The sequence below is a fragment of the Dipodomys ordii genome, unplaced genomic scaffold (genome assembly GCF_000151885.1).
Source record: "Dipodomys ordii isolate 6190 unplaced genomic scaffold, Dord_2.0 Scaffold43, whole genome shotgun sequence".
NCBI lineage: Eukaryota > Metazoa > Chordata > Mammalia > Rodentia > Heteromyidae > Dipodomys > Dipodomys ordii.
Genome location: NW_012267259.1, coordinates 13,834,965 through 13,862,667, shown reverse-complemented (window position 1 = coordinate 13,862,667; position 27,703 = coordinate 13,834,965). Strand labels below are relative to the sequence as shown.

General features: G+C 33.3%; 1 protein-coding gene across 1 annotated transcript in view; it reads left to right on the top strand.

The window, feature by feature from the left end:
* Cdh19 (cadherin 19, type 2) overlaps positions 1–27,703 on the top strand; it is a 71,290-nt gene that overhangs the window by 43,260 nt on the left and 327 nt on the right. Inside the window, exons 8-15 of the mRNA XM_013018901.1 lie at positions 999–1,163; positions 3,835–4,019; positions 4,385–4,638; positions 8,595–8,716; positions 13,343–13,464; positions 21,351–21,468; positions 23,369–23,620; positions 27,494–27,689. Coding sequence (XP_012874355.1) covers positions 999–1,163; positions 3,835–4,019; positions 4,385–4,638; positions 8,595–8,716; positions 13,343–13,464; positions 21,351–21,468; positions 23,369–23,620; positions 27,494–27,689 — 1,414 coding nt within the window. The remainder of the gene's footprint in view (positions 1–998; positions 1,164–3,834; positions 4,020–4,384; positions 4,639–8,594; positions 8,717–13,342; positions 13,465–21,350; positions 21,469–23,368; positions 23,621–27,493; positions 27,690–27,703) is intronic.

Sequence of the window (27,703 nt, the reverse complement as noted above, 5' to 3'; positions counted from 1 at the left end):
AAAATGGAGATTAAGCTTATGTGTCTTTTTCTAAGAAACTAATAGTCTTTAGAAATAAATAAAACAATTTTTGCTAATTACTAAATAATATCAGAATATACTAATTACTAATAATATCAATGAACTAAAATGTTCTGGTTGTTATTTAGAAGAAGTTATTATTTCTATACTATTTAATTTAAGTGATATAAAGAATTAAAGTAACTTTGTTGGATCTTGGGCAATTATTTATTAATTCTTAGAGAAAATATTAAATACTTCAGCTTTTTCTCAATCAAAAATTCATGAGAGTAGCAAATTCTGGTGAATTAAATTTGAGTAGTTATATTCTCATTTCCCTCAATGACAGTGTGCATATTTATGATTTGGGAAACACTGTTTTAGTTACATGAAATATTTCCTTGAAACATTGTGTTTCAATTTCTTCACACAGTCCTAGTTGAGAATGACTGACTAAATACCACAAATTATCCAAATTACTGAATGTTTCTAGACATGATAAAATAAAATAAAATAATCCAGAAACATGGCCTTTTTGATGTTGGCATTTAGAGAGAAATTTTGAATATATAAATATCAATAAACACCTGAGTGATTTTGAAGTGAAGCAATGTAGCTTAAATACTAGAAATAATTGAGGACCAGTTTAAGTTGTATTTGAAGATATCATCAAAACAGAATCCAGAGCTAAGGGAAGAGTATGTGGGTGACCATCCAGGATATCAGGGAAAGTAGAGAAATTCTTACAATGGGAAAGAGTTAAAACTCATAGATCAACTGCACTTAAGTTTAGATCATCTTTCCTTCTTATGAGGACCATCCTAGACTACTCTGTGTAAAGTTGAGGTTCACATCGCATACTCTGTGGGCGTTGTGTGGCACTGTTCAGTGGATAACAAAGGAATGCCTACATAAAATTTGGCTTAAAGTTACCTAGGAGGACATGTGGTTAATGATGAAATAATGCTTGTAATTGTAATTGTATTATATATTTAAAGGAGTCATAAGAATATCTTCTGAAATGGATAGAGAACTACAAGATGAGTACTGGGTAATTATTCAAGCCAAAGACATGCTCGGTCAGCCCGGATCCCTGTCTGCAACCACAAGTGTATTAATCAAACTTTCAGATATTAATGACAATAAACCAATATTTAAAGAAAGTAAGTATAAGAAATCTGAAATCCCGTTGTAATGTGAATACAAGTAGTTTGAATATACTTACATTTGTTAATGATTACATTAATGAAGCACTGCTTTGGCACAAGAATTAGAATAACTAGAATAAGATGAGGGGTAATTCTTTTCAGTAGTGTGAAAAGTCAATTTGAAGTGAAGAAAAATATATTGCTATTATACTAATAATAACATTCCTAAAGTAATGGGTCTCCAGTTATCAAGGCTTCCATTATCTTAAAATGTTTGTTACTGGTTTCTCATGAGTTTTCTTCAGGGCTGTATTCCCTCTGTAACTTGTAGGGGTGATTCAATTTCCTTGTTCTTTTACTCTTAGGAGATTTCAGTTGTTTCCATAAAGTTGGCCTCCTTGGCTGTTAGGTAAGGAACATCCTGACCTTGTGGTTTTCACAGGCTGGTTCATGACCAGCCCACACATCCATGCAGCAGTTAGAGCTATCAGATGCTTCGGACACTGTCCTATCTCTTTCAAGAAATCACGCTTTTACATTGGAACCTGATAAACCTGATAAGTACTCCATTTCTGAATGAATAGATGAACATTTTGAATTCCATCAGCAGCTTTATTTCTTCCTCTCATGGAGGGAAATGTAGTCATGCAACTGGGTGGGTAACGATGGGACGTCTTTGTGGGGTCATTCTCCACAACACAAATGAAGATTTGAGATAGTAATTTACTTCCATCCTTATAGAAATAAAAAGCTTCATTTGCATATACATCCGTATACAGGTATCATGCCATGATCATGGAAAAAGCAGATTTGCAAAGACAATTTGGAAAGTTTTTTTTTTTCTTTTTCTTTCATTCCTTGCTTATACCAAAACCTCAGTCCTCCGGAGATCTTGTTGGGTCTGTGGGCTCTACACATACTTGCATGCTTGGTCTCAACTTATTTTTTCCATCTTTGCTCTGTCATTCTAATGTTTAATTATTTTTAATATGGCCATAGGCTCTAATCAAGTTTCTATGCTTGTGTTCCATAGCACAAAATTTTCTGTATTTCTACTCAAATTTTGTGATCTTGTTAAAACACTGGTCAGATCTTTTCATCCCATGTCTTCCAATCTTACAGCAAAGGTCAAAACCCTAAGTGTAAACTAATTGATCCTGTGTTCCCAAACTTCCTGGGGTGGCCCAGTCTTAGCCAGACTTCATCTACATGTATTATGCCCTCTCTGTTGGGAAGGCCAACCCAAGCCATTCTGCTCTGTTCCCAGAATACACAAGGCATGAGTTTTTACCTTCATGAAACTTAGTGTCCTTTGGTACTCACTACTTGACTTCAGATCTTACCCAGTAATCAGGTCTCCCTTGAGCAAATTCTAGCAAAAATGTATCATAATATTGCCTTCATAACTTACACAATTCTGGTATTTCTGCTACATTTCCAGTAAGACTCTGAGGGCATTCTGTTCTCATTGTGTTTTTTGCTGTGTGCCCACCCGCCATAATGGACTTGGTAAAGGATTTTTGTTAATTTATTTTGTAAAGCTATGTATCCATGTATGGAAAATGCACAGACTAGGAAGAATGTAGATATATTTTCCCCATAAGTTTAAATGCACGTAATTTAGTATAAACTTGATAATAGTTAAGTATTTTGGCCTGTTTCTAAATTTGTTACTGTTTTCTCCAGAATACATGGTAATTTGTAATTTCCATGATTAAATAAGTGAATATTGAAATTTTTAACAATAGAAGAAAATTATGCAGTAAAATTTGAGCAATAATTCAGTATTATTGCTCCCTTGTTTAAAAAAATCACAAAAATATTAAAACATGTGGTAAAGTAACTTGCTGTGGCTTTGAAAAGAAACAAATACCTCTGCAAATATTTTATTATAAACTCTTCTTTTTCAAATCTTAGAATGTCACATACTTTACAGTATCTATACTTATGATTTTCTACATTTCAGCGAATAGTATAAGTAGTACATTTATAATAGTGTAGATATTTATTAGGTTTTAGCTTGTCGTTCTGAAAAAAAGAGAAAGTCCAATAAGCTGTAATTGTTTTCATGTATTTAATATATTTACCCCCATTATCTCTGCTTCTCACTTTAAATTTTAAAATTTTCTTTCTTTATATTTCAAACTTAGCTAATGTTTATAACCTCCCATCACAAATGAATTATTGTAACTAGAATTCAGCTAGTTCAGACTCCCCTAACTTTATTGTATAGATGGGTTTGTTCTTTAACATCAGGTATCGGGAAAATTCAAGTAAAAGTGAAAATTCCCTTTTTATCAAATTTAGTTTGGATTATTACAAGACACACAAAGAATAAACCATATTGTCAAGTAGATGAGCATAAACATGAAATTTTGGGGTCATATATTCTAATGATAAGATTGGTAAGATGTGTTGGCGAATGAATGGTTGATATCCAGGAAGCATGTGAGAGAAATATTTAGATTACCAAGTAAAAGGAGAAAGTATATACACACAATTGTTTGCAAATATACAGAAGCACAAAAACATGCATACACTTTCTAAAAGAAAAAAAAAACAGAACATGACGTCCAGAACAAGTGACCAGAAGAATAAATGCCAATCTTTTAGCATCTCATAAATAAAAAATTCTATAATTGGGAGTTGCTTATCTTGACTATGATAACCCATTTTGTTTGTGAAGGTTTATACCGACTCACTGTCTCTGAATCAGCACCTACTGGGACTTCCATTGGAAAAATTATTGCTTATGATGATGACGTAGGAGAGAATGCACAAATGCATTACAGCATTGACGACAATAATTCACAAACATTCGACATCATCACCAATGATGAGACCCAGGAGGGTATAGTGATATTGAAACAGGTAAGTTATTAAAACTATTTGCTTTGCAGAGCAATGTGGAACCAAATCATAAATACCTGGCATTTGTGTGTGTGTGTGTGTGTGTGTGTGTGTGTGTGTGTGTGTGTGTGTGTGCAGTTTGTTTGGATTTTTTGCTTCATTAAGTAATTGAAGTTAGGACTCATGATTTGTGGCTTAAGGAGAAAATTAGGTTGGAGATAAAGGAGTTTGTTTTTATAAAGCTTCTGGAATTATACAAATAATTGTTTGTTTTTTTTCTAGCTGAAAGATAAACGACAATTCTAGTCAATCCTTTGGGTTCCTTAAGCTATTTCTCCTGTGTGTAATGCCCTTCTTTCTCCTGTGTACAATGCCTTTCTTTGTAGAAGGTGGATTTTGAACAGCAGAGCCATTACGGCATCAGAGTTCGAGTTCGAAACCCTCGTGTTGATGAACATCTCCTCCACTTCCATGCTGAGCCCTCCTCCACGTTCATTGCAATCCAAGTGGAAGATGCAGATGAGCCTCCAGTTTTCTCCCTCCCGTATTATGTGTTTGAAATTCTGGAAGAAAACCCAAGGGGATCATTCGTTGGAGAAGTATCAGCCACAGACCCAGATCAAAAGAAATCTCCCATTAGGTAAATCCATGAACGTGAGTAAAGCCAAGAATCCTGTGACCAGCAATCTCCATGTAACTATAAGAAAAGCTATTCATCTCTACTTCTAGTTGTTTTTGATGAATTTGTAACCATGGAACAAACCATCCAAATCAGGGAGCCTCATTGTCAGTTTAAACATGCAGCGAAATAGCTGACTGGCCACATTTAAAGCAGGCATCCTGGCTAAATTCAGTGAAATGGACAAGTGATCAAAGTAGGGAGGGAAATGGGGGAAAATATGGAAAAAAAAGAAAAAAAACTTCTTGTTTTCTAAAATGACAGCAAAACAAAGCTGGCAAATCGTTGATGCACATAAATGTTTTATAATTGAAACGTTACTGGAAATTGAGGAAAATTTGTGGGACTGAAGAGGAGTAAGATGATATGTTGGATTAGAAATATATTCCTATTCAAATTCAAATGGATTTAAAATATTTAATCCATTAAAATAGTTTATTTTTTAATGAGGGTTATCATTTTTCTTTTTCTTTCTCATTGTGTGAGTTGTCTGATTTGACCTATAATCAAATTATGGGTTCCTTTTCACCAATTTTCTTTTTACTTGCTTTTTTAACACACAATCCAGAAAATTCCAAATTTTCATATATTGATTAAGAAGTGGACTTGTGCTTTTCTCTTTGGACTTAAGGCTTATACAAAGAAGAAGATTGCTAATTAAATTAAATTAAAATTATTTAATTTGTTGCCAGTTCTGGGGCTTGAACTCTGGGCCAGGGAGAACTTCCTTTTGCTCAAGGCTAGTGCTCTACAACATGAGCCACAGCACCACTTCCAGCTTTTTCTCTGTGTGTGGTACTGAGGAATCAAACCCAGGGCTTCCTGCATGCAAGGCAAGCACTCTACCACTGAGCCACATTCCCAGCCATTTAATTTTATTTTATGCTTATTGTTTATGTGTGTGTGTGTGTGTATATATATACATATATATATGTATATATTTATATATATATATATATATATATATGTTTGTGAATTACAGGGGATTGAACCTTGGGTCTTATATCTGATAGAAAAGCTATACCATAAACACAGACTTAGATTTTTGTTGGCTTGTTTATTTGTTAGAAATAGGTTTTCACTAATTCCAGTTAAACTATCTCTAACTTGTGATTCTCCTATCTCTGTCTCCCAATTAATTGGGACTATGGATATGTGACAACATACTTAGATGGAGCCATACTATATTTTTGTTTCTATGTTATGTTCCACTGTAATCTTTTACCTTTGAATGCCTTTCAACATGGGAAGCATAGGTCCTACTCCTAAATATCACATATGTATGATAATGTATATATATGAAAAATATCATATTCATTTACATATGTATATGTATATACATGCATTATATATGCATATGCATTTGCATATATTTACAGGTATGACATATATATACATAGATAGATATGTTAGCTATATCATATATGTGTGTTTGTGTGTGTGACATAGAAACTACATATAAGCTTTATCCAAATTTCTCCAATTTTGACTCTCATATCTATCACAGAACATTGAAAGGTGACTAGATGAGAAATAAATGTAAAGCAAAAGGGCTAAACATGTGGTATAGCTCTGGTATCTCCTTTGCACCAAAAATGAAAGTTAAAAATGGATGATGAAAGAATGCCCTCTCTTTCTTCCTTGTCTGTCTGTTCAAAGTGAAAGGCAGTCCACTGCTGTTGTTCTTGCCATTCATCTGTTGAGACATGTTTTATAACATAATGCTCCAGAGCTTTTCAATAGCATGGGAGATACAAAAGCCAAAGATATTAAGAATCTAGGAAGGGAACTCAGGAGACATGGGAGAAAAATGCCATTTGCAGTTCCACAACTAGGTCATGAAAAAGGGAGAGAACTTTAGAAGGAAGCCTGGCAAAATCCACCTATAATTGTAGTTGAACTCATAGAATAAGAATTAATTCTATTTGTTTTTAGAACAGTAATATAGCTATGTTTGTATACATTGTTTTCATAGACAAACCTGGATCAGAGACATAGGTAATTCTTTACTATTTTCAGAGCAGTTCTGGAGAATAAATGGATTCCAATATCTGTTTGTTTTTCTTTGTTTTGTCTATTCTATTTTGCCATTGCCAGGGACTGAGCATGTTGCCTGGCAGCCTGGTTTGGCTTGATTGCTCACAGGCAGGGTTCTTGCTGCTGACTGGAACTTCCCCCCATTCTGTGTCCTTCACTGAACCAGTGAGAAAAGCACCAATCACTAATTTGAACTGGGTGGTAATATTATAAATCAAAATAAAGTAATGTCTTACTTATAATCAACTCCTATGTCTGCTTTTCATTAAAGACTTTAAAAATCTTAATTTTTTCTTGTACATGCATGTAGGCATATATGTATAAACATGTATACATATAATGTATATAGTAAATATATTCATATATATAATTTATACATATGCATAAATACATATTATACTAATATATGATTCAGTTTTGTTATTTATATAAATTGACTTTATGTACAAACTAGATAATTATAACTCATATCAAGGCTAGAAATATTATACCATATAAATAGAATACAGAAATTAAATAAACCTATAAATAATCAAACAAAATGCTTTTCAATGAAGAATAAAGATAAATAATATAAACCACATATCAATGATAGCTAATCCACTTTTTCTAGGGGGTCATATTGGTTTTAATTTCCATTTGAATTTTCTAGTGGACCACCTATTTATTTTAACCATGACTCTTCTTAATTCCTAACAGATTATTATTATGCTATCAGACACTACAACTTCTTACCAAAGTTTTGTATTCTTTGAGAAGAATAGTGTTTTATAGGAAAATGATTAGATGCTTAATATCAAATTAGCATCTGTTAAAATAGCTTCATATTTTCCAACCCATCTATTCAGTGAAAAATACAGCTGGTAGTGGATAGTTCAATAAAACAGTACTTAATGTTTGAAACAGAATCTATTTAAAATTGAACTCCTCTAAGACTTCAGTTTCCTTAATTTTTAGTTTAATATTCCCTTGAACATCAAGCTGCAAATTAGTATAATATTTTTGAAGCTTGCCAATTTAAGATTATAATATTCTCATCTTTGCCATGTAATTAGGGCCATCTCCTTGAAGTCTCATGAAAGTTTTCAGAAATGCACGTGCAAACGAAAAGTTGTCACTGAACCCTAGTTACTACTCTTCTTCGATTTTTATTATTAATCTTTTGCAAGCTGATGAAACATGCGGAGTGCTTCAAAGGCGTCTTTCATTGTGGGTTGGAGATCATTTTCTGACGTGTTGCATGAGGGAGTTTTATTACTCCAGTTCCTTCCAGACATGCTGCATTATATATGTAATCAACATGTATATATCCAAAGTAAGAGAGTAGATCTGAAATATTTCTAGTGTCGAAAACATTATGTAGCTCTAGAAAGAATTAAAGGTCAATCTGCTATGCAGAGAGAATTTGTTTTATCATCTATTATCACGTATGGTGTAAAGAATCAGAAATAAACATTTTCTGTGAATCAACTTTCAAGAAAATACGATAGAATTCAGTAGCTAGCAAGGCATGAGGTCTAAGAGAGAGAGCAGGGGCCATGAAGGGCAGAACAGACTTATTTCATTAAAAGTATAATACGCTTACCAACATTTATATTTACCATGACTTATTCATACTTCACTTTACACATGATCTTTGCCATTTGCTTTTAACCAAGTCGTTTACTATTTAGTGTTCTTCATGGAAATGTGAATGGTAGACACTTAAAATCTAGGACCACTTTTTAAAATTATCGCTACTGAGTTGGATCTTAGAGAGAGGAATACATTTAACGATTTGGTATCCCATTGATTATATATTAAAAGTGTGTAATATGGCTTCTTAATATTGCTACATTGATAAAAGGATAACATTAAAGAATGCTTTCCTTTGGGGACAGGTATTCTATTACCAAAAGCGAAATATTCCTTATTGACGAAGGTGGTACTATAATCACCACGGGGCCTTTGGACAGAGAGGACACGGCATGGTTCAACCTGAGTGTCGCCGCCATGGAAACCGGTGAGTACATGTTCAGGAGACCAACAGTGTGCTTTACATATAGATTTACAGGCACATTTATGTTCTTAACAACAAAAGGGAGCCATGCAGCTTACATTTCTTTGGCTCTGACTTACTTCGCTGAATATAAATTTTTCCAAGTCTTTCATTTCTTTTTTTTTTATTGTGAAAATGCTGTACAGAGGGGTTACAATTAGATGAGCAAGATAATGAGTACATTTCTTATCAAGCATTGCAGCCTCCTCCTTTGTTTCCCCTTCCCATCCCTTCCCAGCCTCCCCACGCCTCCCCCGACTCAATCCTCCCCCCCCACCAAAGTTGTAAAGTTCATTTTCGACATGACAACTTGTACTTCTCATTGTTGTAATGGATCCACCTGTATCCTTATTTAAACGACTTGTTTTTCCCCTTTCCCTCCACAAATTATACCGACATCAAATACAGTGAAAGCAGGGATTATACTGTGGGGGAGGGACATACAAAACAACAAAGAAATAATCTTATAAATGCGTTAGAAACAAATACATGAAAGAAAAAAAACATTTAAATACATATCTTCTTTCATTTCTGTATGAATGGTCAATATCATTTTTTCTGATGGATGAGTGGAATTCTATTGTGTGTATACACCACATTTCCTTTAGCCATGCATCCACTGAGGGGCATCTGTGTTGATTCTATAAGATATTATGAAATGACTCCAAGAAAAGGAAATAAGAGATATTTTTATTTCAGTTGCTAGTGTTGCTGTTTTTGTTTTCAATTCCCTTTGTCTTGTTTGTTAGTTTGTATCTGGGAAGGTGGGGGGGGGTAGAGGAAAGATGGAACAAGGGTGAACAAATGCAACATGGTTAAGCCTATGAGTGGCATATTAATTGGTTGTAGATATCAAAACAATTGTATTTCCTATTCAAATTAATCTGTTCAAAGGGTCGAATTTTAAAGACTAATTGTTTCATTTTTTCATATATTTCTATTTTGAAGCAGAAAAAATATCAAAATCAATCCAATTATTGACATAAAATTATGACTCAGTTATCCAATCAATCATATTAATTATATAAATAATAACTGCAACACAAAATAAAAGAAGTCCATGATTCCTATTTTTTTGTCCTTAGATTTACTATGTCACTCTGACATATTGGAAGTAAAGATGAAATTTCTATCACACATATTTATAACTAGCTTACATGGAATTTCAACCACCTTGCTTGTTCTTGGTTTTCCTGGCGCTTTCTTCATGTATCTGCTCCATCCCCCACTTTACTGGACAGTTTGCAGGTGGCACTGCTGAGTAAAAGGCACATCCTACAAGCATTTGCAGGGTAATGAACAGCTCTGTGGAAACACAATAGAACTTGGGTCTGGATGCTGGTGTTTCTGGCTATGCAACCAAGAGTGAAAAAGAAATCGTAACAGAGCAACAAGGCCTCTTGGAAAAGAAGAAATGCCAAGTCTATTATGGTCAGAAAACACAGATGTTTACTTTCGCAGGCGGCCTTCATTCATTGAATATTTCTGAGAGCAAGAAGTTTATAATGTCAGGCTTTACAAAGCTGCTGTGAGAACAATTTCATATTGGTTTAAGGAAAGACTGGCTGTCTTTGACAAAATGATTTTCTGTAAGATATGAATTTGAGCTATTAAAATTTAGCTATTGAAACGTGAAATTTTATTGAATTTATAAAAATGACTTCACTTGAAGCTCATATATTAGAAGTTTTTGTAAAAAAATCTAGCATTTTCTTTTTTAAATTAGGGAAATAAACAATATGAATTATTAGTTATTAGAGTTATTAAAATAATATAGTTATCATAGTAAGATCCAAAACATGCTAGTCTTTTGGGAGTGAAATTGGAAAACAATTGTATGAAAGTCACTAAAGTTAGGCAGATAGTGTAATTACAACCTGTCCCATTAATTAGATGGTAGCTTTTTGTCTGAAGAAATCTATTATTAAGTTGCTATATCTACCATCCACAGAAATGATGAATCAAACAATTGTGTGTGCTTACATACATTCAACTACATGACAATTGCATAACACAAGCCTATATTTATGTTTTCTCTTCAAAAGTGATGATCAAATATTTAATCTCTAGCACACCAACACACAAACAAGCTGTCTTCTCAAAAACTATCCTCACAGGCTCCAACTGATCAATAGCATCCATTGTAGGAAGGGAAAACTTGACACCAAATATTCCCCACAGTTGTGCATGAACCATTCAGACACCAGAACTCTATCAATGTATTAAAGAATTCCATAGGCTTTCACTTTCTATGGTGAGCATGTTAGAGAAAATAGCCAAACAACAATGACACGAAAGAAAACTATGATTGTTCACTAGCAAACATAGCCAATCTCCTCAATTATAATTTCACACAATCACTTATAAAATATCTAGTTTGAAAGATGATTGGAGAGTTATGGTGAGTCTTGAGAAATTACTCTGTTTATTTCATTGAATATCTCCTCTCTACATCCCAGTGTTTCTTATAATGATAATAAGGACATTTTAAAGTTCACATTACAGTTTGAGATAAATGTGGCTTCTGTTTTATGTAAGGTAAGCTTGAAGCCTCTTCAGGTTACTCTCCAAACCTCGAAATGAAGGAAGCAGAGATCAACAATGAACAAGGATTTCAAAGCCAAAAGACTTAATAAACTAGTTAGCTAGCATAACTAATGCATGATATTATCTTTGTCTTATACCATATTTTCTCTCGTTGTTTATGAATAAGAATAATGGTACTTGCTTCACTAATTGTTTTCTGAATTAACCACACTTTGTTTGGTCTTCACTTCTTTCCATTGGTATCCTTAAATTTAAGAGTAATGCTATTTCAATTAATATTCTTAATGTAGGAACTAAATCAGATGATGTGTAAGGCTTTTTTTTCCTAACCAAATGACAATATTGTCTACAAGCGTGATCCTGAGTTTCCTCTACCATGCCTCTGTGTTTCTTTCCTGAAGAAGTTTGACTTATCTCACCCTAAAACATTATGTGACTATTAATACAGTGATTTAATCAGACTTCAGGAGATGATTAAAATGTTGTAAAGATCTTAATTAAAACTTTTATTTTACCAAGGTAAGTAATAAATAAATAAATAATCAATTTGGATTTGAAATTCTAAATCCAGCAGGATATATATTCTGATTGCATATTTATACTTTAAGACAGCAAACAAAGTTCAGATGTTGTAAATAACAACAAAGAAAAGTACTGAAAATTTCAATTGACCATATGGTTGTTTTGACATTTTTATATTCTTTTTTGCTATTTAAAAACATATTTAGTCATTTCTTACTTTTTTGGTAGATTTCTTGACTCACTTAGAATATTTATCAGCTTAATGTTTATAAATGACTTCACCTTGATATGATGTGGTCACATTATTTTCAAGTGTATTCATTATATTGTATCTGTGATTCATGTTTGGTTTTCAAAGCTCCACCCTGAGCTTTAGAGCACTGATGCTAGCTTGTTGCTCAGTTATCCTGACTTCTGCTGTGACCTTAGGTGGTATTTAACCCTAGGTGGTTTCCTCATGTTTCTGTCAGAGAAACTGGGATGGAGATGGTGCTATACATGCCATTAGAAGTAAGTGATTAGTACAAGTGCTACCATTATCCTAGACTTCAGCACGTTGTCTCTAGAGCTATCATTTCCTATTTTTAGTCATTTCCTACTACAGCTTATTACAAATTAAAGCTGCCATGAATTGAATGTGCTAATTTTTCCTTGACTATTTTAGATAAAAATGTGAATCAAATTTATCCCATCCTACCTTTTCAGATGCATGCTTCTCCATTTTACCACTCAGTAATAATGGCCTCAATACCCCCAATCAATAGACACAGAATGGCAAGTTGAATCCAAAGGCAAGGATCAACATTGTCTACAAGAGATACATGTACAAAAAAACAAAAAAATGAAAACATTTCCTTAAGATGAAAGATTGGAACAATATTTTCTAAACAAAAATCCTCATCAGCAAGCAGAGGTAGTAATAATCACACCTGATTAAGTAGATTTTAAATCAAAATTGGTAAGAAGAGATGAAAAAAGACTTTTCAATTTAATGAAAAGAACTGTCCAGCAGGAAGACATAAGTATATCTATGCACCAAGTGTTGGAGTATCCAATTTTGTCAAACATTAGCTGACTTAAGAACACACACAGATCCAAACACAGAAAGAGTTGTTAGTTTCAACATTCCAGCCTTATGATTGGATATAACTTCCAGGTAAAAATTCAGCATAGATACCTCACATTGAATTGAGAGCTTATGCCAAATGGACATGAATAGCTATAGAATTCTCAACCAGCAGCTACAGAAAATATATTCATTTTGGCACTGCACAGATCATTTTCCAAATTAGACCACATTGTGTGTCATGAAGCCAGTGTGTGTAGATTTACAAAAATTGATATAACATAGTATATCCTGTCTGACCACAATGGAGTAAAATTAGAAACTAACAGAAAAGCTATTTTTTTCATTCATGCTTGAAAAAAAGCTTTCTCGAGATATTTTCAATAACTCTAATGAATTTATGCAATACATTTACTAAAGTATTAGTTATTTTCTTCATTCTGTATATTTTATAGAAAATGAACACCAGTTTTCTTCAATTCCTGTGTATATTCAAGTTCTTAATATTAATGATCATGCTCCTGAGTTTTCTCAATACTATGAGACTTATGTGTGCGAAAATGCAGAGTCTGGCCAGGTAAGACACAAAAAAGTTACTTAAGTCTAAGCAATATATTATAGTGCCATTTATTATAAATAAATAATATATAACAGTATATAATACTTATCGTATGTGGTTCATGCAATATATTGCACAGATTACTTTCAAAAATATATTTATTTCAATTCACATATAAGTTTGAAATAATGCCCATTATTGTATTTTGATGTATATGTATCTCTATTTCCAGTAGAGCTTGTTTGGTGAAGGAAAAATTAATGATAGACTCTTCCCTTTTTTAATATGCAGGTATCTTTTTTGTCAGTCGTGGCTTGACCTCTGGCCTGGGCGCTGTCCTTCAGCTAAAGGCTAGGGCTCTGCTACTTGAGCCACAGTGCCACTTCCGGTTTTCTGAGTGGTTTATTGGAGATAAGAGTCTCTCGGACTTTACTGCTCCGGCTGGTTTGAACCATGATCCTCAGATCTCAGCCTCCTGAGTAGCTAGGATTACAGGTGTGAGCCACCAGCACCCAGCTGTAGGGATCTTTTTTTATCTCTTCTAAAATTTTGGCTTCCAGTTTACCTAGTGATATATGAATGCTGCTACTAGGAATCTTGCTATTAACTTTTAGCTTCTCATTATTTTGAATATTGTTCATCAATCCTGGTGTTTTTGTGTGCTTTTTGTTAGTAAGGTGTATATCTTGCAGACAACAAGTAATCTTTTCTTCAGAATCCAATTATCCCATAAATGTCTTTGTCTTGAAGGTGAACACTATTACTTTCTAGCATTGCTATTTGTTTATTTGTTTATTTATGCATTTATTATCAGTTATGGGGCTTGAACTCTGAGCCTGGATGCTATTCCTGAGCTCTTCTATTTTCTGGTGGTTAATTGGATATAGGAGTCTCGTGGACTTTCCTGCCCAGGCTAGCACTGAACTGTGATCCTCAGATCTCAGCCTTCTGACAAGGATTACAGGCATGAGCCACAGGTGGCTGGCTCTAGCATTGTTACTGGGCAGTGTGTGCTGGCTTCTGTGATTTTGTTGCTTTTATCATCTGGCTGATTCTTTGCCTTCCATTTTCATCTTAAGAGTTTAATGGAAATAAGATTTCCCGTGTTCTTTTAAAAGTCTGACATATGAAGTGATATGGAAAAATGCCTGTGAAGTTATCATTCTTGCCAGGCATCATTTAATGAGAAAGGAGGAAAACAAGATTTAATCTTCACATATGCAGACAAAATTACATTCATGGTTTTAAATGCCAAGGAAACCACAACTTTCTTGATTTTCATTTCCTTTCTTTGATATATCCTGGTCAAATTCAGAATCTCACACATTCATCCCCTTTTATGGCAAATTCCTTTGTGCATCTGAAAGAAGGCTATGTGGCTACCTATTTTTCTCCAGATAATTAGAGGGAGAATCAACAATAATCTCCATGATATCACATACGCTAGAATTTACTAAAATAATCATTAACCATGTTATTGAGTGTAATCTATGTATAGATCTTCTTTTTACACTGTATGGACTCATTTTAATAATCAAATCACCATATTTAAGAATGAAGACACAGTGTCTCCTAGATTGTCACGATTTGTGCCACATGATTTTTAGTTTGTTCCTTTTGAAGTTAGGTTGATTTTATTTTCAAATTGCAAGATTTTTCTTCAAGTATACTACAAGAAATAAATGTTTTAGCATCTATCTTTACCTGAATGAACTCGATCATGCTCTCACAAAGTCCCATAACGATGCTTTCCTCAGAACTTATCCTTGTCATAAGCAATTAGCAATACATTACTGTACATTAGAGTACTTATTACTGGTATTCACAGGAGATAGACACTTTAATGTGCTTTTAGTGCATTATAGAAAGCATATTTGACAGATTCTTTATGTATATAGATTTTAACAAAGTATGTAAAATGTGTATAAAATATAATTTAGATTGATGGATATTTATTTAACTTAGGAATAATAACCAAATCAAATGGTGTTATTGAATGCCATTCATCTAATAAAGCATCTTAAAATGAAGAAAATAAGAGTAGCTTTTCAAATTGGCTTCTAATGTAATAGAGCAGCCAACTTAATGACTCTTGAAGTAACAAAATTTGAGGTAATTAGATTCTATAACAATCAATAAATCATCCCAGAAAAGCAACATTTATCTATTCCCTTTCATGTTCACATCAAATCAAAACGACCCAGATTTTTTACTTGAATTTGCAAATGTTTAACTTAAAATAATTTGAATTGGTGAAACTTCTTCAGTTTGTTTAGTTTTGTCAATGTAAATTTCAATGTAGTTGAGGACAAAATATAATATTTTAAAATAATAATGAAGAATAAATAATGCATAAAATTATTTTGATAGCCTATCTTAGATTTTGTATTCATTTCAATAGAGATAGGTATGTCTTCACTGTAAGGAGTGTTTTCTTAAAGATATTATCAATATAAATGACAGTTTACCAATAATTATTGGCAGCAAAAATAGTTGGCAAAATATAATGGTGGATTTATTTTAAGGTATTGGCAGTGGCTTAACTGTGCTATAGTATTAGGAGAATGAAGAGATAAATCCTTCAATTCCCAAGTAAATATTATTCTCGTCCTCCAAGTGATCAACATGATGACAAAAATATAAAGTTTTTTTTCTAATATTTTGGTCTTATTGTTGAATTATGAAATATAATTCAAAGAATATTCACAGCTTTCCTGTGAGAGTTGTGTATATCCTTGTACAGTTGGTGGTTTTGCTTTCTTAATTTTATGAGTAAATTCAACAGGGTATCACAATTATTCTACTCCTTTTATTTATTTGTTCTAAGTTTTCTTTTGTTTCATTGTTTTGTTTTGTTGCTCTAACCCACATTTCTGAAGAGGCGACTTGTTTTTTAGAAAAGATAGTAATTAACATCTGTTTTCTAATGTTTATTTTGGAGCACTGTAGGAATAGGTTAGTATTCTAAAAATCACAAGGGTATGTGTCTATAAACTGAACTCAAGTATATGTAATGTGGGAATATGAAATAAGAAACAACAGCAAACAAAAGTTTGGAAGATTGTCACAGTAGCAAGGAATGTTTATCACTCATCACTCTTTTCAAGTTAAACAATGATCTGGATATACAGAATTCGAATCCCTTGTGTGAAAAGCAACAACAAAACTTCTGTTCTTCCATTCCCACTTTATAAAGATTTCATCTGGATAAAATTATGTGAGGAAATGAATAGAAGACAACTTCACTAAATGTAATTTTCTTGCTACAATAGTTCTTAAGCATCAGGCTACACTTTATGATTTATTTCATGGAGTTACCCTTGTCTAAAGAGATTTGAATGAGCTTAAAGGTGTCTTTAAATTTGCAGTGCAGAGACACCACAAAGACAATATATATTGCATAAGTTAGGCTCATATTCCCTCAGGTGCTACAGTGTGCCTAGTATGTACAAAAAGTTAAGAATTTTAGAATAAGTATTAGGTTGCTTGGATATTATATTTTGTTTTATTGGATGCATCTGGCATTGATTGTGTGCAGTAGTCACATGAGATACAACTTCAGTTTAGCTAAATGAAGTGTTTAGGAAAATCAATGTGCAGTTTTTGAAATTTTCTGCAAATCTATTGTTGTTTAAAAATACTAAGTTACAAAACTCAGCCACCTGGGCTTAATGGAAGTAAAACAGGAAATAAATTGTACAGAAAAATAAGAAAGCATTTTTAAACTATAATCAGTAATATTATTTAGGTATATATTAATATATTATAGATAATGTACAATACATATATAACATACATATTAGTATTATATGAATATGTTTATTAAAATATTAGAGAAAAACTCCTGAAATATTTTTGGTTAAAAGAACTGCAAATTGAATATTTTCAAAGTTATAAAATACACATTTCATTTTTAAAGAAATGTTTAAAAAGATCTTGAAATTTTGATTCAAGTACCTTTACATACATCAAAGGAAATAAAATGACAAAAGTGACCATCCAAATTACTGACACAGAAACTGCTACAAATAATGCTGTTCTACTAGATCAACTACTATTAAGAACAATGAGAGTTGAGCTTTGGAAAAATAAATCATTGTAGAAAGTATATATATAAAAATATATATACATATATATTTATGTATACATGTATATATGCTATGCATGTAAATGTGCATAAATACACACAAAACACACATATATATGCATTTATATACATATATGTATAAATACATATATATGTCCATACAATTGCATATATATATATATATATGCACACATATATACACATATGAGAGAGTAATGGACATCCGGAATTATATTTAACAGAATAGTTGTATTGATTAAAATTATTGAAAAAATTATAATAACCATTAATTTTAGGTAATATAACTTTGTGAAATGATTACAGAAAAGGTGTCTGTTTCTGTCCAAATCAAAATGATTACAACACTGTTTCTTAAAATAGCCCTTCGAAAATTAAATTCTAAGAAAAAGGAAAGATATGGAAAAGTAGATAGAGACAGAGAACACAGACATTATGATCTAGATGTTCTTGGTTTATCTCTGTTCATTTATAGTAGTTTTAGTTTTTTTTCTTTATGCTGTACTGGGTTGAACTCAGAGCCTCATGGTCTTGCTTGGATTTTTCACTCAAGGATGATGCTTTACCACTTGCACTACATTTGCATTTCTAGTGTGAATCTTTCTTTCCTTTCTTTCTTTCTTTCTTTCTTTCTTTCTTTCTTTCTTTCTTTCTTTCTTTCTTTCTTTCTTTCTTTCTCTCTCTTTCTCTCTTTCTCTCTCTCCCTCCCTTCCCCCCTCCCTCCCTCCCTCCCTCCTTCCCTCCCTCTCTTCCTTCCTTCCTTCCTTGTTAATTGGTGGTGAGGGTCTCATGGAGTTTTCTGCCTAGGCTGGTTTTAGGCTGTGATCCTAGAATCTCAGCCTCTTGATCAACCATGATTTCAGGTGTTAGTCGCCAGCATCTAGCTGCACTTTGACTTTTAAATAGCTATTTAACAATATTTGAGTCCCCAAAATTATTTCATCAAAGTAATATATTTTGAAATAATTTTAGTAGAATGTATACAACATAATGAACTTATTAATATTTATAGATTATTATAGATTTATAGATTATAGAGTGGGAAGCATTCATACTTTTAATGTGGTGCAAAGTATAAGCATCCTAGACCAAATACATATTTCATAAAGATTTTAACAACATCTTCCAATTTGTAACCTTAATGCAATTCCTACCTTTTCTTTCACATATTTGTATTGATAAGAATTGCTTATTAAGAAAATTGGAAATAGGAAAGTTTTGTTAATTTTGTATAATAATTCAGTATCAATATATTAGCTGATCATTTTATTCTAATATATAGTTTATAATCTTATTCAGCAAAGCCTTAATATCTTAAATATGACTTTTATTTTTATCTACTCTGCAGAGAAAGAAAGCCTCAAATGAATGTTTTCTCAGAATCATAGTGTACAACAGTAAATTCTTAGACAAGTTGTCAGAAACATGGGTTTAATGAAGACCATACCTATGATTTGTGGATAGTGAATATTACATTTATTTTTTACCAGAATAATTTGTCTAAAAATTACACTTAATAAATGAGCTCATTTTTGCCTCTTTTTGTTATCAAAATATAGACTAAAAATGATTAACACTCTAAAAATGGCCACCTTTCCTCCCATGGTTATCTTCAAGTCAAATCTAGTTGACAGTGCTATAAAATATCTATCCTAAAACTACAGAAACTGCCAATATTTGGCCATATTCTGCTTACAAAGGATTGATTTTACTTATATCTACTTATTTTATTATGCCATTCTCTGAATCATGCTTTGCCTATTAATTTATGGTTTTCTTCCAGAACTAACTGCCTGAAATATTAGTCTAAAAGTTGCTAATTTTTCCTGCCATAAATTTATGACATCAGTATGTTTAGTTAAGCAAATCCACATAAATCCCTCTGAAATATAACCAAGTCTGCAAACATGAAATGACTTGTCATTCTAATTGAACATAGAGACAAAATCATTTTAATTTTTACATTCTAAGAAAAGCTGAAGGTCTATTGTCAATGGTGTCCATATTGTAGGTCTTTTTGTTATCACAGAAATAAAGTGTGGATGTTTAAATTTAACTTAACACTGTTTTAGGAAGCTCATGTGTCCAATTCTTTCATATCTGTCATTTCCATTTCTTAAAGCAGTGGAAGACAGTAAATAATGTCTTACTGGGAGATCAGTTTATGAAGTGTGGGTGTAAGTTTGGTTTTCTCTGAGAAGAAGGTGGTGAAACTCTGCAGGTCTGATTTGCTTATACAAAGCCCATGATAATTTTACATTATTTGAATATATATACATGGTCAAAGTGTCTGCAGTTTTCTCAAGCCTTCATACACAAAATAGAAACATTTCTAGCATCTGCACAGAGGTCCATGTTTTTTTAAAGCTCCTCCTTGTCTGAAAAGCAAGAATGTATATGCCAACAAGCTAAAAATAATGTGTATGATTTATTATCAATAGTATCTCAACAAATACAGATCCAGTTCAATTACTACAAATATGTCACCTTTTTCTATGTAAATTTTAGAAAAAAACAGAAGGATGTTTCCTTGGAAATCTCATACTACCTATGCACTACTTACACATGAAACTCTCTGATAAACTCAGTGATATAATCCTAAAAATTAAGTATTCTTACCTCCAGCTCTTCGGCATAAAAAATTTGTAAAGTGGCAAAGTTAAGATTCAAGCTAGCAGTCTCCTAAGCCCACCCTCTTACTCAGTCTATATAAAATCATAGGCTAATCTACACTAAGAGTTTTATCCTGATGCAGCATTATATACTTATATTTATTATTTTGAGCATAAGCGAAAGGCAATTCCATTTCCCCTATACGATTTAGCTAACAGAATGATTATAACTTAATTGGAAATGTGCTGTGAGGATAGGTATAAAATGCACAGAAATAATATACAAATTGAGCTAATTTCATAGTGTTCTTCATGCATCTGGAGAAATGTATGTTCTATGAACTGTAACTTTTATGAAATTAGATCTGTCATCTTGAAACTAAGGAGAGTTTTACCGCACCCCATTTTTAAAGGCACTTTAACTCTAGCAAACTCAAAACACTAATTTCCACAATCAATTTTGCTTAATTTCCAGAATTAATCACAATCTCACTATGAGATCTTGACAAGTATGTCTTCTTTTTCTGACAATAACGAGCTACTTGACTGACACATTCATGTCTTAAAATAAAATAACTAATTGAAAACGGATCCATTCATATCTGCATTGAATTCGCCGCTTTGCTTTTGTGTGATCTGAAATGCCTAATAAAACATAGATGTGCAAGACTTTTCCTATAATCTTTATGAGTCAAAGGAAATCATATGCATTGCCCACTAAAGCTTTTAATGCATTATTTCTGAAAAAAATCAATTAAAAAACTCATTACTTTAGGAAATACTTTAGAAAGCCAATAATTCTGCCACAAATTTTCTCTAAGAGCAAGGGGGGGAAATTTGTAAGTTCAGCAAATTCAGATGAGAATGAAAAATTCAGGATGATAGGGTCAGGACAAGTTTTGATATATTATAACCGTGTTTTGAGAGTGTATAATAAACTTTTCTTTCTCATTCATGCACAAGAGTGCATTTGGTATGTAATGTGACAACCCTTTGTTGACAGAATACGTGCACATAATTTTGTTCTTAGAAAATATTTTAATGTTTTTATTAATTTGACATTATTCTCCACAATGCCTTCAATGATATTTGTTAAATTTTAATCAAAGATTTTAATCATATTGAAAAGTAATAAATGACAGTGATCATTTACATGATTTAAAAAAATCTATACCTTTTTTTTCTAGATAATTCAGACACTCAGTGCCATAGATAGAGATGAATCTCTGGAAGATCACCATTTTTATTTTAACCTATCCACAGAAGACACAAGCAACTCAAGTTTTACACTTATAGATAATCAAGGTAATATCATTCACTACTAAATGTCTCTTCAATCTGTTCTTTATAAAATGAGTTTGGTTTCAAGATAATCTGTGGCATTGAGTTCTATATTTGTGCAACATGATATTGTTGATGAGTGTATGAAAAGAATGAATATCCCATGGAAAATGTGTTTCAAGTTGCAGGAAGATTGGTTCCATTGCTGTGTTTCTTTGAATTAGAAGAAATGTTTGAAGTCATCTGTGGCTCTTAGCTGTTGTAGGGACTGATTGGTCCTGTAAATGTAACGTAGCTCTCTCTCCATGTCCTTCCACATCGCCTCTAACGTCCTCTTAAATTTGTGTCTTAGGATAAGAACTGTTTGATTGGTTTTCAGATATCTGGAGTCTCAATTAATTTCCATAAAGATATAAAATTAGATTGTCTAATTTCTTATTGTGAGAAAAACTTGCATTATTTAAAGAATGTAATATTTTGACAAATTTTGTGTGGTGAGGTATAATTTCATTGATCTCTTGCAGGACTGGTTTAACTATACAGAGCCTCTGATTTGTTTCAAGAAGATATTTTTGGATATAGCATGGATTTTAATTTTAATTTTTTAATCAATATTCTATTAATTACTCAAATATCTGTCACCTACCACCTGGTGATCTTCTTTACAATTGATATTGAGTTCTGAACTTGAGATCATTTGTGAGAGCATAAGGACACGTATTTCTCTTCATTTCACTCTAAACTCCCTTATGAAGATAATACCCGTATATAGGGTAAAACATTTTTACAAATCAATGTTAAATATATATATTTATATTTATAATCTCTATATTGTAAATTATATATTTTGCATTAATATTGACTAAGTTACTGAGGCAAAATAGCTATACTGAAATATAGAGAAAAATGTTTGAATTAATGTTGGAGTAAGAATTATTTAATAATACAGACGAGCAATTTGAATTGTTTCTTTTTTCTCTTAAATCTGCATTGTGATTACATTTACCTGGATCTTTATGGACTTCACTAGTATCATGTTTTTAAACAATGACTTTAGGAAAGTTCTAAGTACATCTGCACTTCAAAAGCTTGAGTTTCCTACCACTTTAGAGTTGCTGTCTTCTGTAATTTGTCTGATGGCTTTATAACATATTGAGATGGAGAGTTAAAATGTTTAATCTGACAAAGAAAATCAGGAAAAAATCGAGTTCTTAGTCACAAGAAGTTACACACAAAAAGATCATTAGATAAGTTTATGATTTAGGGAAGAACCGTTTTTGCATACGTTGCATTATGTTCATGTTTATCAATATTCTGAATGGCCTCTCTACATGAACAAAAGAAAAGACAGATCTTTCAAAAGTCTCACCCTATTAAATAGAAAAACAAATAATTAATTACAAAATGAATAATGTTAAATTCACTGAAATTTTCTAGCATCATCATTATTATTTAAATTATGTGTTTTTCTATTATAGAACAGTAGTTGAGATTATTTGCTATTATCCTTATAACTGAAAATCTTTTGCATTTCCAGCATCTGTGGAATTAATTCTTTCATAGTGTTAGAAAAAGCAGTTAGGTGTGATTTATCCAGGTAATACTGAAATAAAAAGTTCAATGTTAGTATGTCTTGTAAAGAGTAATGTTTATTATAAAACTTAGCTCATATGTTCTACAAAGATAATGTCTATATTCATCAAAGATATTTTGGAACTGATTCAAATAATTTGACTAAGCAAAACATGGGAATTTGTACCATGCTAACGCAATAATGATCCAGGGGTGGGCGCTTTAGTTTTATTTTCGTCAGAAATATTTTGTTTAAACTGAGATGGTCATTTCTACTATTGCTTCTAGTGTGTAGTATACATAAATTTAGTTTATATTGCTGAAAAATTATGAATATGAATTTTTATTTTAGATAACACAGCTGTAATTTTGACTAATAGACCCGGCTTTAGCCTCCAAGAAGGCTCTGTTTTCTACTTGACCATCTTAATTGCGGACAATGGAATTCCATCACTCACAAGTACAAACACCCTGACCATAACTCTGTGTGACTGCCACACCACTGGGGGTGCTCGGGACTGTGCTGAGCAGACACTGCTGCTTGCGCTGGGATTCAGGACAGAAGTAATCATAGCTATCCTGCTCTGTGCTGTGGTAATGTTTGGTAAGTAATGCTGAATTTGGAAATGAAGATGATGAATATGTATGTAAAGGAGATCATCCTATGTAGCAATGATCTGCGTGTCTAGAGGTGTTTGGTCTTCTAAAGGTACTGTAAATCTTAACCCAATGGGTCAGCAAAACAAACTGAATGGATAAATAATTCTTTGAAACTGAAAATCAGGGATCTTTGAATTCTATCTGTAAGAATGTTGATGAATGCTTTTGACCTATTGCCTTGTGATAAATATGAAAGATTTAGGAGTTCATATTAGACCTATAATCTTTTGTGGATCCCTTCCTGTGCCAAGGATATGATGCTAAGTTCTTTGTAGATCATATGCAATTTACTCCTCAGAACAACCTGATGAAGTAGCCATGATTCTCTCTTGCACTGTGTAGACGAACAGGTAGAGTCCTACCCAATATAGATTATTTACATGGAAAAACGGATGGCCATGGAGTCATGTACGTTATCAAGTGATATGCAGCCAGTGAGTAGCTGGGATTCCATCACTAAGGCAGGCTACGCTGCCCTTCTATATTGCAGGGACCAGAGGCCCCCCAAGAACAGTGCTCTCCAAAGACAGCGAAGTATACCCTCACCACGGTGACATTACAGGCCTTTGTTACACAGTATAATTGCCATGTTGGATAACAGGTCTCTCGAATTCATTTCTAATGTTGACCTGAACCTTTGGGTATATTACCTATGACCTCACCACCTCTACACGTTAATAGCCCCATTCTCTTCTGCAATAATAAGAGTTTGAAGATAAATGTGAATCGTACAGCACTTTCCTTTCCTTACTCACATTACTTAACAGTATGGTCTCCAGTATCATCTGTGTTGTCAAAAATGAAGGACTTTCTTCCTGTTTCTTTTTCTTTTTTTGGTTGTGTGGCTTGAGCCCTGGGCCTGGATGCTGTCCCTCAGCTCTTCAATTCAAGGCAAGCATTCTATCACTTGAGCCACAGTGCCACTTCTGTTTTTCTGGTGGTTTATTGGAGATAAGAGTCTTACAGCCTTTCCTGCCCATGGTGGCTTTGAAATGCAATCCTCAGGATTTTCATCATTTCTTAAGGATGAATAATATTCCACTATATACATCTACCACATTTACTTATCTGTTTCTCAAGTAATGCTTAGATTCACTTCATATCTTGGGTATTTTGAACCTTGCTGTAATGAACATGGGAATATATTTGCATGTCAGTTTAATTGATAATTAATGAAAGGAGTGGCTATGTTAGGTGGCTTGAATATTCATTCCATAAGAAACATATATATATATATATATATATATATGTATATTAGAACATTGTGTGGTATAACATGAGAATTTAATATTTGAAAGAAACTCTTGGTAAAATAATAATGTAAATGTTAGATATGAAGAATGTAAATTAAAATCTTCTTCAATTAAGAACCTGAGAAGGAAGAAATCTCAGTACACTTTGCCCACTTTATTTTATCATTTATTCTCTTTGTTTTCATGAATAGGTGACAATCATTTTATAGATAAAGCAATTTAACTATAAAATGTCTTAGTCTTTAAAAGCTATAAATGACTCATCCATCTTAAACGTTTCCCTTTTTTTCACACCAACATCCACACTTTATTCACAGTATTTTCTGCCCTTGTAATTCTGCACCTACAGCCAGTGATGTTTATATGTTGAGTGCCTCAGTTTCAGCTCCTGATCTGAAATTCTAAACTGACCTCTGGAGTTGACAGGCCGCTCAGGACTTGCTCTGCCTCCCTGTCTTCATCCTTGTTGAAGATTCAGAGCCAGCCCTTCACTTTTCTCCATCCAACAGCAACAATTTTTGGACCCAGAATCAATTTTTTTTCTAATTATATTTATTCATAAAACATAATTAAGGCTATATCTTTAGATAGGAAAAACAAATAGTAGTAAAAACATACTTCTATTCAATACTCAATGGCTAAATTACTTTTATTAATAGAACTAAACCAAATGCATCAACAGCTTCATAGTTTAAAAAATACATGAGAAATATTTGTTGTTTAAGGATATGGGCCAGGGAATGGGGGTTTAGCTCAAAGGAAGAGTACTAGCCTGGCAAGTGCAGAACCTTGAGATCAGTCTTCTACATAAAAGAAATAAGGCAGAAGTATGGAAAAGCTAATAGCAATTTTCTTTGAAGATTTCATAAATACTCTAATGTATATTGGACAGTTATTTCATAGATCGCTTCCTAATTCAACCTTATATAGTACCTAAATTTGAATATGATGATCTGACGTTTGTAAAGACCATTATTTCAATATTTTTCATGAAGGGTATTTTTTAAATGTTTTCACATTTATATTTAACATCTGTAGTATTTGTAACTGGCAGATAACTGAGTGCATATTGGGGCTAAAACATAATGTTTCATACTTGTATGCATTGTGGGATGATAAAACATTAACATTCATTCTTTCAATTATTTATCTTGTCTTTGTGTTGAACTTATATAAAGTTCTTTTAGCTATTTCACCATGTAGAATACATTATTCTTAGCTACAGTCACCTTGCTGTGCAAAAAGAATCCAGAATTTCTTCCTCCTCTCCATCTGGCAGGTACTCTTTGATCAACATCTCCTCTTCCTCTGGTTACCCACTTTCCATCTGTACTTGAATAAGGTTTCATCTATGTCCACCAGTGATATTTACTCTACATTTCTTCTTCACTGACTCAATTTCCTTAGCTACTATCTGTCCGTTTAATTCTAATTTCTCCTTCGAGTATTATATTTATTAGGAGTTAGCTAAGCTTCCCTGGTGTGCCCAGTTCCTTGCTCCAAACTTACACAACTCTTGTGTAAGTCTTTTCTCTGCTTCTGGTTGTAATGATTCCTAAATTTATCTATTTGTATTTGGTTCCACCTGGTTCTTTTTTTATTTTAATATTGTTTCAAATCTTGTTTCACATCTCGTTTCAAAAAATACTGTAAAATGCTCAACAGCTCCATAAAATCTGAGGTTGAGTATGGATTGGGCTATTTGCACATAAAAACACTCACACAGAGATATATACAGACACACTTATTTTTTTAATTAAAAATGTGCTGAAAGTGTTCCATCTGTGTACATTTTAAAATTTGTCTTAAGTAATAAATATTGATTCCACACAAATCAGTATTATGATTTAAATAGATGACACCTTGGCATTTCTGAAATTGATGTGATATCACAGAAGACTGGTTCTGAATTAATTTTCTGGTGTTGAATTTGAGCTTTCACTTCCCCAGCTGTATCTTTTTGATGCTGTGATTTAACTTCTCCATGCTCCATTTTTCACACCTTTAATAGGACACGATAACGCACGGGTTTCACGGGAATCAAATCAATAAACACATGTAACGTTTTCGAAAAATTTTCCTATTTATGTTGCAAACAAGGCCCACGAACCTAGGACATATGTCTCCCAGAGACAGCTGCTGCCATGAGGAATATTAGAGGATTTCTTTCCGAACTTCTGTTAATATGGGTCAATGGTCACTGTGATTGCCAAATGTAATCCAATGGGAACATGTTCCATTATTCTTACCTGGTTCTCCTTCAATATCGGAGGAAAAACAGACGAACCAGATCTTGAATTTTAAGCTGATCAGACATCACTCTGGGTTTTTATGGTGTTGCCCCTAAACTGTTCGCCCAGGAGTCGCGCTGCCTCTTCCCTCATTTTGCCAATCTTACCAGGTAATGTCGAGTCCTGGCTCGGGGAGCTGGGATCCGGTGCTGGGATCCGGCGCTGGGATTGGCGCTGGGATCCGGTGCAGGGATCCGGTGCTGGGATCCGGTGCTGCGCAGTGGAGATCCCGCCTCGCCCACTGACTCCGGCCCGGTGTGCTCTCTCCCGCAGGGGTGATCCTTCTGATGCTGGCGCTGAGACAGCGAAGGAAGCCCACTCTGTTCCCCGAGAAGGAGGAGGACTTCAGGGAGAACATATTCCAATACGACGACGAAGGGGGCGGCGAGGAGGACACGGAGGCCTTCGACGTGGTGGAGCTGGGGAGCAGCGCCGGCGCGCGGGACACCCCGGCCGGCCGCGCGTGCTCCCGGGCGCAGGGCC